Source organism: Poecilia reticulata, chromosome 15, assembly GCF_904066995.2.
Source record: "Poecilia reticulata chromosome 15, P_reticulata-male-v2, whole genome shotgun sequence".
Taxonomy (NCBI): Eukaryota; Metazoa; Chordata; class Actinopteri; order Cyprinodontiformes; family Poeciliidae; genus Poecilia; species Poecilia reticulata.
Window position 1 is genome coordinate 23,904,855 of NC_088844.1, and position 12,811 is coordinate 23,917,665.

Sequence of the window (12,811 nt, forward strand, 5' to 3'; positions counted from 1 at the left end):
TTTGGCACATTATTCAAAACTGTTTATCAGCAAAACAAATCAACGTGGCTTTCCTGAGCTAAATTATTACTTCATTTTGTTTTAGTTGTGCGATTATAATCAAAGATGATTGAACACTTTTATGTTTTGCTTCCCACTGCAATACAGAAAGCAGTTAAATGTATTTCCCTGTGACCTTTTAGTCAGCAGCTATTTCACACACTGGGTGAGCCTCTCAACAAAGCCACCGGTGCGTGGCGGGGTTGGGTGGCTTTAATGAGAGATATTGGCAAAGGACTAAATGAGAACAAATGTATGTGTCATGTATAGTGTGCGGCTGTGACCTCGCCCAGGGGGGCTTCTTCATGAAGAATGGGGAATATCTGTGCATGCTCGACTACCAGCGCATGCACGGCACCCGCTGCAACGGGTGCGGGGACTTTGTCGAGGGAGAAGTCGTCACCGCCCTGGGCAAGACCTACCATCCTTCCTGCTTCGTCTGCACCATCTGCAAGTAAGGCGTCTGCTGAAGCCATGACTTGAATATCTCTGCAAACGTAACGTGGATTTCAGAAACATTTCATATAGATTCCAATTCAGTGAGAATCACATCATGCACAGCAGGGGCCAGACCAGGGTGGCACGCTAAAATTGTAATTTCCTCTAAATGCACTGCAGTCTTACAATGAACAGTGGAAGAAAATGTGAATAACATAATCATTTATTTACCCAAACAAAACCACATGAATCTGTTTAGCAGGCTTATTTTCTTGTCACATGATTAGCCTACAGAAGAGTATACAACTCTTTTTTAATGCCGTTGTGCTTGCTCTATTCAACTTAATCAACTTAAAGTCAAAATTACTGAACCATTATTGATTACAAATTGCAAATCACCTGTTTAACTACCTCCTTTTCCCCTTTATGAAGAGTTTTTCTTTTTTTGCAGTACGGAGGCTGCTTTTTATTTTTCTTATTAAACGTCATGTACATCAACCTGCTAAAGGGATTAGGGACGGAAATAAGCCACTTGACTATTATCTCCTGGATTTTCTTGTAAATGTTAATTAATATGTAATGTAATATGTATGTTTAAAAAAAATCAACAAAAAAGCATTTCTGTCATCTACTGAAAGTGTAGACAAAATCTATGCACAGTATTTATTTGTTTATATTTTAAATGTACTTTACTTCAAATAAATAATATTACATAGAAAGATTATCAACACAATAAGTATTATTATATTAATCTATAGAAAAAATTAAACAGAGGAATAATGTCATATAAATAATATAAATAACCACAAGCAGGTTTTGCAATCTACAGACTAAAAATAAAGTCAAGTAAGTTCAATAAATTTCTACGTAAATGGATAAAATAAAATAAGGCGCACCTTTTAGTCAATGCAAACTTTTAATCTATGTACAGTACAAACTGATTGGCAGGTGTGGTGGGTGTGTCCAGGCAGGGTGGCCAATCAGATTTCAAGGATGGCTGGTGACCACGCCCATGATACACAGAGCGATTTGTTGTGATGAACTAAGATGAGACTGGTGGGAAATCCAGTCGACAGCGTGCAGCAGCATGCCATGTGTCGTTTCTGTATGTTGTCTGACCGAATGTCCTACTCAGGCGCTCAGTGTTGACACACATCTTCATCAGAGAGTCCTGTCATCTTCAGCCCTGCAACCCATAACTAATAAGCTGTAACACTTGCCTCGGGGCAACAACATCATGTTGTTTCTTTGACTTCATGTCTGATAGACGACCGTTCCCGGCCGGAGACAGGGTGACCTTCAACGGGAAGGACTGCCTGTGTCAGTACTGCATTGAGCCCATGTCTCCTGGACCGAAGGACATCCTGGGTTCTAGCAGTAAGTAGCTATTGCTTTGTTTTATAAAAATACAGGAAGGAAATTAGCTTGGCAAAAGCTCATATTTGGTTTCACTCGAGGCTGGAAAGTGTGGAGTAACTAGTGTGTTGCTCCATGACTTCTAATGTAGCTGTTTAACAGTCTTTTTAACTGCTTTTCAGGCAATTTACGAATTATTTACATGTCAAAATCATGTAAATGTTAACTGAAATTTTGTTTAAACACATGTGATTTTACTCGTTTCCAGAGAATGTGTCGGAGAATTTGAAAATATTCTACAGATAAATCCTTTCAGGCACTGTTTTTCAAAAATATTCCCACAAATTTTGATAGGTGTTGGTGGGTCTTTGTGAAGTTAAAGAAAAAGGACATGAGTTTTCCCAATTTTGGCAACCATTTTTAAAGACTTTGGTAAAAAACTAAACAAAGAAACATAAAACACAACAAATGGTAAGGCATTTGGATATTTTAGACGCCTTCATCTGAAGTATTAATCGTATAGTTAACTGCAGATGTAGAGGTGTTATTTTTCTGGATGGTGAACCTTCACTCTAGTCTAGTGTCTATTCTTTTCCTGGCTTTCTGGAAATCTGGCTTCCTGCAGAAAAAAAGCATCACAAAGCATGATGGAGCCACCACCATTTGTCGCAGTAGTGAGGCGTAGTTTTAGTATTCTGCCAGACATAATGTTTTATGCAAAGGTCAAACAGTTAAATTATGGACTCATCTGACTAGAGCACCTACTTCCACATGTTTATGGTGTCCATGGTAAACTGCAAAGAGGATTTCTATTAATCACGATGAATCAGGATTTCTTTCTGACCAAATTTCTTCCTCAAAGACGATGGCTCCCCACTTTCCTTCCATTTAAAATTTTTTTTAAGGTTTTGTTGGCTCTAGTGGCCTTTATTTGAAGGACAGGAAAGAGGGTTATGAGAGATGGGGAAGACATGCGGCAAATGTCACCAGGCCGGGAATCGAACCTGTGACCACCCACATGAGGACTAAGGCCTCAATACATGGATTGTGCTTTGCCCCTACGCCACCACAGCACCCTTTCCTTCCATTTTTGATAATGCATTGAATAGTTCTCAACCCAATTTTGGTCTGTATTGCAATCTCTTTGGATGTTTTCTCTGATGGATGCCAGTCATTTCACCCTTCTTAGACAGACTAACATCCTCTCCACAATCAGGCTGTGTTTTTTTTTTTGGTCAAAGCTTCCAAAGGGTTCAATACGTTGTTGCCAGCTGTAAGATGACATATAGTAATTATCTAACAGAGAGGGATTTACAAAATGTGGAACAGTTTAAAGGGCATCAATATTTTTGAGAGGCAATACAAATACAAGGGAGCGTGAAATGATTACAATTTTCAATCACAATTAACCGCAGGACTTCATGCAATTAAGAGTGATTAACCCGCATTCATTCACAAATTAAAAAGACGTTTTAGGAAGTTGAGGATTTTGTCCACACAAATGTGATTAAATTACTCGTAATCTCTACTTAGATGTCTAGATTGTTTTAGAATAATTGCTATTGGTTGTTCGCTGTGTTCATTATCATAGGAATAAAAATTAAAACCCATCTGATGAAGTCATAATGTTCCCTTTTTATTCATGCTTACTACAATAACCCCCCCCCACATATTTCTGTCTATTTGTTAAAGAAATAAAAAGGGTGAAACATACAATGGGGTGAATACTTTGTAAAGTCTCTGTATACAACTTTCTTGAAAGTTTAGAATGGTGTAATATTAGCAACAATCTGCAGCAATAAGCTGTTTATTCAGGCAATAAAAGACCAACTAAAGCTAAATGTCAAACAGATGTAAAGGAATCTTTTCCAATCCACATAATATCCCAGAAGGTCTCCAGTAAAGCCAAAGGAATGAGAGGAATGACAGAGGTCCACCTTTTGAAGGGGATCCTCCAGCTCTCTCTCTGCACAGCTCTGCTTTGTGTATAACACAAAGACAGGCATTGCTAAATAATTCATATCCATGCATTTCCTTCCCTCTGGAGCGGGGAACGCGTTGCCCTGAAATACCCCTCCTCTTCCAGCTCCTCATCCTCTCCCTCCTGCTCGCCTCTCCCACCCCTGCTGGTCTCTCTGCTTGCGTTTGAAGAGCTTTTAGACAAGGTCACCTATAAATAAGGCATGCTGATTCTACTCGCGTCATCATCATAGCCTTGTTATGCCTTGCAAAGTTATCCTCCTCTGTGCTTACAGTTGGCTCTGAGTTGTTCTATTTATTAAAGAGGAGATGGCGACCAACATTTTGCACTTGCACTGCCTCAAGATCCTACTTGGATATGGATGAAGCTTTCAGTCCTGCGTGTTGATAAGAAGGGGCAGCTGTCAGACCGCTGCTGATTGCACTCTATCACCATCTAATGTCTCGGGTCAGAATTGACACGCTTGATCAGTTTTTCAGCTCGTGGAGGCGTGTTTTTACTTGAATCCAAACTTTTGTTTCTGGCAATGTCAATTTATTTTATAATTTAACCAACATATTGCTCACTAAGTTAGAATGTAGTCAAAATTTTTTATTTATTTCAGTAATTGAAATAATTTGTAAAACTTACAGGATATACAGACGTATCTCACACAGAATTATATATTTTAAGTGCTAATTTTGATAATACAAACCAAAATTCAGCAACACAGAAATTAAGCCAATTTCCTAGCCTAAAACACACAGTGGTACCATCTTCATTAAAGCACATTTTGGTACGTTTGGCATCATGTGCAGGTGCCAAGTCCCACTGGAGAATGATATCAACATTTCCATGCACATTGTCAGTAAAAGGGAACGTTTTGAAGCAGATGGCCACATTGACTTTGGAGTTGATAAAACACTCGACATACATAAATGTATAAAATTTGAAAAATAGCCTACATAATAAATGGGTTTCACTTTTTTTATTGGCCTTATTGACAGGAGTGAACATTTCGTATTGTACCTAACCGCACTTTCTACTCCTTCTGCCTTCCTAGATTGCTCAGGATGTGGCCGCGACATCAAGAACGGTCAGGCTCTTCTGGCGCTGGACAGACAGTGGCATCTGGGCTGCTTTAAGTGTAAGGCCTGTGCCAAAGTGCTGACCGGGGAGTACATCAGCAAGTAAGCAGCTGCTCTCTCAACACGCCTCCTGCTCAGATCCAGCCGTGCATTGTGACAGTATGTCTGGATCCTGGATTGGATTTGTCCCGCTCCTCTTTATAGGGATGGCGCCCCCTACTGCGAGAAGGACTACCAGATCCATTTTGGAGTTCAGTGTGAGGCGTGTCATCAGTTCATCACAGGGAAGGTGTTAGAGGTAAGAAACTGCACACCCTGCATACGCCTGATAGGCTCCATACAAAAGGAAGATGTGTCCCTTTGCACTCTCTGTGCAGCCATCTATTATGCTTCTGGGAACAAATTATTAACCTCATCTTACTCTTATGTGAGCCTGCCTAAGGTAAGAATACAAAGGCACAATGTTTTTACGTAAAACTGCTACAGGAATATTCTTGAACGTACACAATATTGTTTGGAATATGCATATTTAAATGTTTTGCACTGAAATAAATGGAGAATTTGCATATATTAAGCTGCTCTGCTTCCAGTATAAAATGTTGCACAGAGCAGAATTGTGAAATGTAGTTTGTAATCCCTGATGTGTAATCTCTTCAGCATCCATCCAAGCAGACTTTTTTACATGACTTTATGCATGTAAAATATTAATTCTTTGCAGATTTTCTAACTCCAGTGGCATGCACTCTACAAGTTTTCGTTGCCACAAATTGCATAATTATTATATAAACCCACCCAACGAATGTCCTCTGACATTTAGGATGTGATTATTTATTAATTCTGTATGTCGTGCAGCTCTTATGAAACTCTGGGCTTAAGCTTCATATGGTGTGAGCCGTGTTTGTGTAAATTGTTAACAGTTTTAGGCACTGATGATCTGTCTGCGCAGCAATAGTAACCCATCGGAAACAAACAGGAGTACTTTATACTTTATGAAGCCACCACAATCATATAAGAAAAAGCAGTTCTTTATTCATAGCATTAATTTTTTTATGCTGGAAAGGAAATTTGAGTCAGGCCATAAACTGGACATTAATATCACAGACAACTGAACTTTTTTATGCAGTAAAATGCAAATACTATGCATATCACTAAGTGGCCTCTTGCAGGCTGAAATGTTACACATAGTTGTTATCCTGCAGGCTGTATTTCATTTGGCTATTTATCATCTGTGGTCAGACTCGCAGTAGCTTTTATAATGGAGCACTTTGCATGCAAAGTGCCACATCTGAGTGGAAGGAAATTTAGACTCTCCAGCTATCATATCTTTTTATTGCGTTGCGTTTTGTAGGTTCGCTCAAAGCGGGTTTTTGAAAGGCAGGTTGACTGTCGAGTGGGTGGATGTCGTGGTGGTCACATTTTGAACAAAGTCGGCGGTTTTGTGGGTCATTGTGCTTGAGTGCAGCATGCAGAGTGATATTAAGCATCCTCTTTAAAGGCAGTGCGATACATTAAGAGTAACCTGGATCTTGGAAGGAGGAAGAAGTGTAACAGGAAGCAGGTGGAGCACCTGGTTTTGTAGCCTGGAAATCTCAGCTTGGCTTGCTGCGGGCTTCATTGATCTTCATTTCCATGTGATGTCAAGTCTTTTTTTATTTTATTTTTTGTTGTTGAGTTTTTGCTCTGTGTTTTTCAGGCAGGAGATAAGCACTACCACCCCAGCTGTGCGAGATGCAGCAGGTGCAATCAGATGTTCACAGAGGGAGAAGAGATGTATCTGCAAGGTGAGTGGACCTAAATTCACTTTTGTGATCTCTTGGGTACATTTTAGGTGAGCCACTAATACTGGGTTTGAAATAGGAAATAATAAACATGCCTAAACATAAGAGGTTGTTTCATGTGATAGTTGTTACCTTTCCAGTTTCTCCAATCAGGATTAAGCTACAAATAATGTGATTCATTCGCCACATGCCTAATTTGTCTTATATTAACTTAAGTAGCATATATCAACAAACTGGTAATTTAAGAATTAATAATTGTTTTAATTTTTTTTTTTTTTACTTAATGTCATTTTCTGCTTTGCAGCTAAACTTGTCAAACATTAATTATGTTATTTGCAAGTCCATACGGGTATATTTTCTATCTCCACAAAGACTTTCCATTGATTTAAATTTATTTTAAATTAATTTCTATAGGCTAAACCTGACCCTTACCTTAAACCTAACCAACACCTGAAACTTCAGAGACAAATAAAGGCAATTACAAAGTCGGCCTTCTATCACCAGAAGAACATTTCTAAGGTCAAAGGACTAAAATTCCAGCAAGATCTTGAGAAACTTATGCATACATTTATCTTTAGTCAAATAAAACACATGTGCAGCTATCAACAATTTTCCCGCATAATTATTGTAGGAGGAATAATTTGATCAACATTCTTGTCAGAATTTGTAGAGTTCATGAAGACTGGTTCTTTTCTTGGCACAGATTTGGCTTTTAATGATGATTGATATTAATTCTTTGAATTATGGGACCAAAAGCATTTGTTTAGACTTACATAATCACCTTTCGTCTTGCTTCCCAGGCTCGACAGTGTGGCATCCCGGCTGCAAGAACACCACCAGAACAGAGGAGAGACACAGAGAGCGGGTAGGAATTTGGGAATTATTTCTATGCCACTTCCTGTTACCTTTCTGTTTAGCCCTCTTGACATTATTTTTCAGGAAAAGATAGAGATTAAGAATGTATAACAAGCTCAACATGCTCTCTTATTGTTCCCTGGATGGACTTGTTAAATTTTAACCATCTGTGGTTAAAATAATTTGCCTGCTTGCGCGCTGTCGAGGCTGTGTGCGCGTGTTTGTTTGTTCATATTTACATGTGATGATGATGATGATGTGTGTGTGTGTGTGAACTGGTGTTGGGCAGAAGAGGCACTGTGAACCCCCCCCTCTCCCTTCCTCCACAGCTGTTGCCTCCGTCCCTCTTATTCCTCCAACAAACAGAAAGGCAGGTACTGTATTCAGTATTGGCTATCAGATGGCATCATCCTGTATTTCCACCACATACATTAAGGACCCAGATCACTACATGCTGCCACCTGCTGGAGACAGCCTGCAGTGCCCTCTCTCTGGCTCAGCCATTCAGTGCAGAACTAACCTTCTTCACTTCTACACTGCATGATGAGACAAAGAGGCACACATTTGGTGGAGGAGAAAATTTTTGAGTTTTGAGTAATTTTTTTTTTTTTTTTTTACAAAACCTCCATTTACCCAAAACTCATTGGATTCAGACCTGCTGCTGCCGCCGCCATTCAGCTTCCTCATCTCCAAGCATGAGGCTCTTTAGATGATCAAACCACAGAGCTAAAGCACTAATTCACTTTGCAAAATTTGCAAATGAATTAACTCATCATGAAATGACATGTTAGTATTAAGTAGCTTAGGTTACCAGAGTGCAGAAGACCAACTACTATCTTGAAACTATTAAATACATCCCTGCTGCAACACAACTGAATCAAAACGCTGAAACAAACCATTCTTTAGATTCAGATGGGTTGGAGCAGAGATGCATTTGAAAGTTGCAGAATTACAGCTCCCCAGGACTGGATTTGGGCAACCTTGCTACAAGATATAAGGTGGTTCCCCCTCATTGTTCATACAACAACTAAGCTCATGTGAACTGTTCAGGGGGATTGGATAATAATTTACAAGTGCATCCCAAAAAATTAGAACACCATTAAGACACCTAAAATTCAGTTCCTTAGAAAATAATGAATACCACATAAGATCAACAAAACCATCAGTATAGAAATGTATTGTTATAGTAAAGCTATGGCCGACAAAGTCATGAGAAAGTCTGGTAGCTTATGAGTTGTCAAGGAATTACATCCTCAGAGGGCACGCCACAAAAGGTCTGTGTTAAAGAAGATGGCTGTTAACAAACTGCAAAAAGCTTAGTGGAAGGAAAAGGTCTACTAAAGAAAGCTAAACAAATAACAGGAACAACTGAAGCACAGAGGGGATTGCAAAATAAAGTGATTCTAGAGTTTAGGGGAGATTTACAAGGTCCACCACACATATAAAATACATTTACTACTACTGCCTCATTCCTTATCTTAAACCACTTCTGAATCAGAGACAATGTCAGAAGTGTCTCACCTGGGCTAAGGAGAAAAATAACTGGACTTTGATTAGTGGACACCAAAACCAACAATGGAGGTGAACTGAAGGCTATCAAGGCCACCTGGGCTTTCTTAACGCCTCAGCATAGCTGATTTCATCCATGCCACGCCACATTGATTCAGTAATTCATGCAAAAGGAGCCTCAGGTACCACATAAACATTAAGCTGCAAACATCTCTGTTGCTTTTGCACTTTTTTCTACCACATTTTTTCCTTCCACTAAGCTTTCCTGTTAGTATGCTTGGACACAGCTCTCTGTGAACAGTGAACTTCTTTTGCAAAGACTTTTTGTGGCTTGTTTTTCATGTGAGGGTGTCAGTGAATGTCTGTTGTAGAACTGTAAAGTTTGTCTTCTTCGTGATTTCTGTATCGTAGCATTTCTGTGCTGCTGGTTTCATTGTTCTTAAGTAATGTTTGCATTTTCTGAGAAACGAAATTTTAGTTTTTCATTAGCTGTAAACCATAATCACTGAAATAATCAGAAATAAAGGCTTAAAATATGTCACCCTGTATGTGATGGACCTCTATAGTGTTTGAGTTTGACTTTCATTCATTTGGTGAAGTAAGTTAACTTTTCAGTGATACTCAAATGAATTAAAATGTAGTTGCAATTTGCATATTGCAGCTGGGTGTGGATTGTGCTAAAAGAGTGACTTACTTACAAATAGTTAAAAAAAAAAAAAATCTACTCATGTTTTTGTATTTCATAGCCTACGAGGTCGTCGTCTGAGAGCATTTGTTCCAGACCTGGTTCAAGCATACCTGGCTCACCGGGTCACACCATCTATGTGAGAAACTCCCGCTGACATGCTGAACATGTCTAAATATATTTCTATAGCGTTTCAAATCTCAATAATCTCCCTTCATTCTTGTGTGTGTTTGCATATTTGTCTCCATAGGCAAAAGTAGACAATGAGATCCTTGATTACAGAGACCTAGCTGCCATTCCAAAAGTCAAAGCCATTTATGACATCGAGCGCCCCGATCTTATCACGTATGAACCCATGTACACAACCTCCCTGGACGAGAAAGACGAGAGACGAGAATGTGTGGGAGAGGTAAATACAATAACTGCATGCTTCTTCTGCTGAATGCGCACCAAAATGACCAGCACCCTGGTAAAGATGAGTAAAAAAAATTTTTTTTTCCCTTGAGACAATTGTTTTGTTTTTCTCAGCTCCACTCTGCTAGACGGGAACGTTCCCCGATGCCCGATGATAAGGTAAGACGTCTCCTGATGAACGTTGTTGTGAAAGTTAGGAAACCATTACTCACTAAACGAAAAAGGAAATGTAAATTATATTTAATATTTGTTATTAAAAAAAAACAAACAAAAAAAAACAAACAAAAAAACAGCTGTTCTGAATCAGAACTGTTTATTTTTCAAGTCGTCAAGAAACATGTCGCCAACCCCATCGGCCGAGGTGAGCCAGTCGTTTCCGTTCGCTCTGTGAATTGCAGTGTGAATGATCTCAATAAAACATTTCCCAATCTGTGCATGTGTGACAGAGTTTTTACGACAGGAGGGACCGCATTCTCCAAAGATCCACCAGTCAAGGCTCCATAGGTTCCCCGGTATATAATCGCCATGGCTACACTCCCACCCTATCACGGTCACCGCAGCATTTTCACCGACCTGGTACGTACTCGAAGAGATTAGCACGTGGAGGTTTGGTCATGTTTTTTTTTTTTTCTTTCAAAACAAATGATTTCAGGCTTAGTATGACGTTTATCTTCTAGAAAATTATTCACTTTCCTCATTGTGATGAAAAATTGGTTTGGTGGAATATCTCTTAAGGGTCAATATGTTACCTCCATCAGATAGTCGTTACCTCTCTTTGGAGATTCAGGAGCAATGACTTAAGGTAATTTCCAGTAATTAATATAAATAAACGTACAAATGTGGGCACAGCAAACTTAAAAGTTAGTTTCGCTAACCTTAAAGAACTAATCGTAGACATTAGTTCTGTTAATGCTAAATCACAATATTTAGTGGAAGCTAATGCTAAATCGCTAACTTCAGTTTACATTATATCTGCCGTTGATTGAGTAACAATTTAATTTTGACATTATAATTTACATATATTGTAATGCCTTGGGTATTATATTCATATTTATATGTTGCTCTCTACTGTCCGTGTTTTATTTTGGTCCTATTTCTAAATTTCTAAATTTGAAATAAAGATTTTGGGAAACAAATTGAAAGAAAACACGAGGAGAGAAAACTGAACTACTGCCTAAACAGTTTTCACCCAGTTCAAAATAAGAGCATGAATATAAACATGTAACTACTTGAGAAATTCAGCAATCGACAACCAAAACTTCATCACAGATGTTGAACTTTATTCAACTAAAACTTTACAAAACACCCAAGTAAATTAGCGCTTTAGAATTAATCTGGTAAAAAAAAGTGCTAAATATTTTCTAAGTTAGCAAAATCACTAATGCACTAAGTTAATAATCTGGTACTTTTCTTTCAATTCAATATTAAGGAACTACTGACTTAAAATAAGCTCCTATAACTTGCTGGAAAGTTTCTTGTAAGTTAGTTTTATTTTATTTCAAGTGCACCAAGTTATTTGCACTAGAAACTAGACCAGAAATCCTTGGTAAGACTTTGTGTTTTTGCAGTACAATGGTAAAATAATTGGCAGATCGTGAATGGGAAGGTTGGTTAGAGTGGAATGGCAACAGCATGAAGTGATGGTACAAACTAGTAAGGGGGCAAAATGGCCTAGTACCTTTTAAGTTTTACACTTGTTTTTTTTTTTTTCCTACTTCTTACCTTTCACTTTGGGTGTCTTTTATTACTTTTTCACATTTGACTCATGTATTTCTCCCCTTTCCTTTGCCCCCCCGCCGTCTCACCCTTTTACTTCCTCCACCTCTTCCTCCTCACATTGTCCACTTCTGCTGCCTGGCGCTGGGGTTTCTGCCGTACACCTTTCCTCCCTCCTTGTAGAAGCTCTGACAGGCATGCAGAAGCTCTGTTCCTCCCTGTGCAGTAACAGTGTGGGCTCCAGAAATAGTGACTCTCGTCCCACCTCCCCTTTCAGACACCACTTCCTCCCCCATAGCCAAGGTAAGGGGCCTAAGCCACATGTGTCTGACGCCCAGCTTTGAAGCAACACGTCATTTCCATTCAGTCAGATGGCCGCCCCTCATCAGTGTGTCATCTGTCACCCGGATCCATCTCCATATCCCATCAGAACCACACCTGTAGTTTGTCTTAAGAAGAGTCTTGCAGCCAAACCCTTACATTTTCACAAACTTGCACCAATTTGACTGAAATAGCTGACAGACTCACTGTTTGTCTTTAGTCACTTTGCATGCACTTTTCAGGTATCTGCAAAACAAAGTCAATATCTAACGTCTCATCACCGCTATTGGATTGCACAATGGGTCCATTTAACCTAAAACTAAAACACAATAAAGGGGTTAGGCATATTGCCCTCCAAAAATATTCATTCATACTGGACATTTTCTGATTTTGTCCCATTACAACCACAAAGTTCAATGTGTTTAATTAGAACACAGAGGTACATGACATGCATGTTTTTTCAAACGTTTTGCAATATAAAATCTGAAAAGTGTGGCATGCAATTGCATTCAGCTTCCTTTTTGCTCCCTGGGAAAAAGCAATGCAACCAGTTGCTCTCAGAAGACAGAGTGGCTTATAAAAGCCTCGGAGGTTTATTAGAGAACACGAGTCGGTTTGTGGCTTGAATATGAGAAAATGTGGAAAATTCCAC

At 39.1% G+C, this 12,811-nt stretch overlaps 1 protein-coding gene across 15 annotated transcripts in view; it reads left to right on the plus strand.

The window, feature by feature from the left end:
* ablim1a (actin binding LIM protein 1a) overlaps nucleotides 1-12,811 on the plus strand; it is a 62,307-nt gene that overhangs the window by 38,053 nt on the left and 11,443 nt on the right. For 9 of the 15 annotated variants that reach the window (XR_014091112.1, XR_014091109.1, XR_014091108.1 and 6 more), the window contains exons 3-15: nucleotides 310-493; nucleotides 1,745-1,854; nucleotides 4,857-4,983; nucleotides 5,086-5,179; nucleotides 6,575-6,662; nucleotides 7,460-7,524; nucleotides 7,844-7,888; nucleotides 9,770-9,847; nucleotides 9,959-10,117; nucleotides 10,237-10,281; nucleotides 10,448-10,483; nucleotides 10,569-10,698; nucleotides 12,022-12,141. Coding sequence is in view for 4 of the 15 variants with exons in the window: in XM_081616209.1 (XP_081472335.1) it covers nucleotides 310-493; nucleotides 1,745-1,854; nucleotides 4,857-4,983; nucleotides 5,086-5,179; nucleotides 6,575-6,662; nucleotides 7,460-7,524; nucleotides 7,844-7,888; nucleotides 9,770-9,847; nucleotides 9,959-10,117; nucleotides 10,237-10,281; nucleotides 10,448-10,483; nucleotides 10,569-10,698; nucleotides 12,022-12,141 (1,281 nt within the window). In the remaining 11 variants the exon portion in view is untranslated. The remainder of the gene's footprint in view (nucleotides 1-309; nucleotides 494-1,744; nucleotides 1,855-4,856; nucleotides 4,984-5,085; nucleotides 5,180-6,574; nucleotides 6,663-7,459; nucleotides 7,525-7,843; nucleotides 7,889-9,769; nucleotides 9,848-9,958; nucleotides 10,118-10,236; nucleotides 10,282-10,447; nucleotides 10,484-10,568; nucleotides 10,699-12,021; nucleotides 12,142-12,811) is intronic. The other 6 variants (XR_014091111.1, XR_014091113.1, XR_014091114.1 and 3 more) reach the window with 3 other exon arrangements.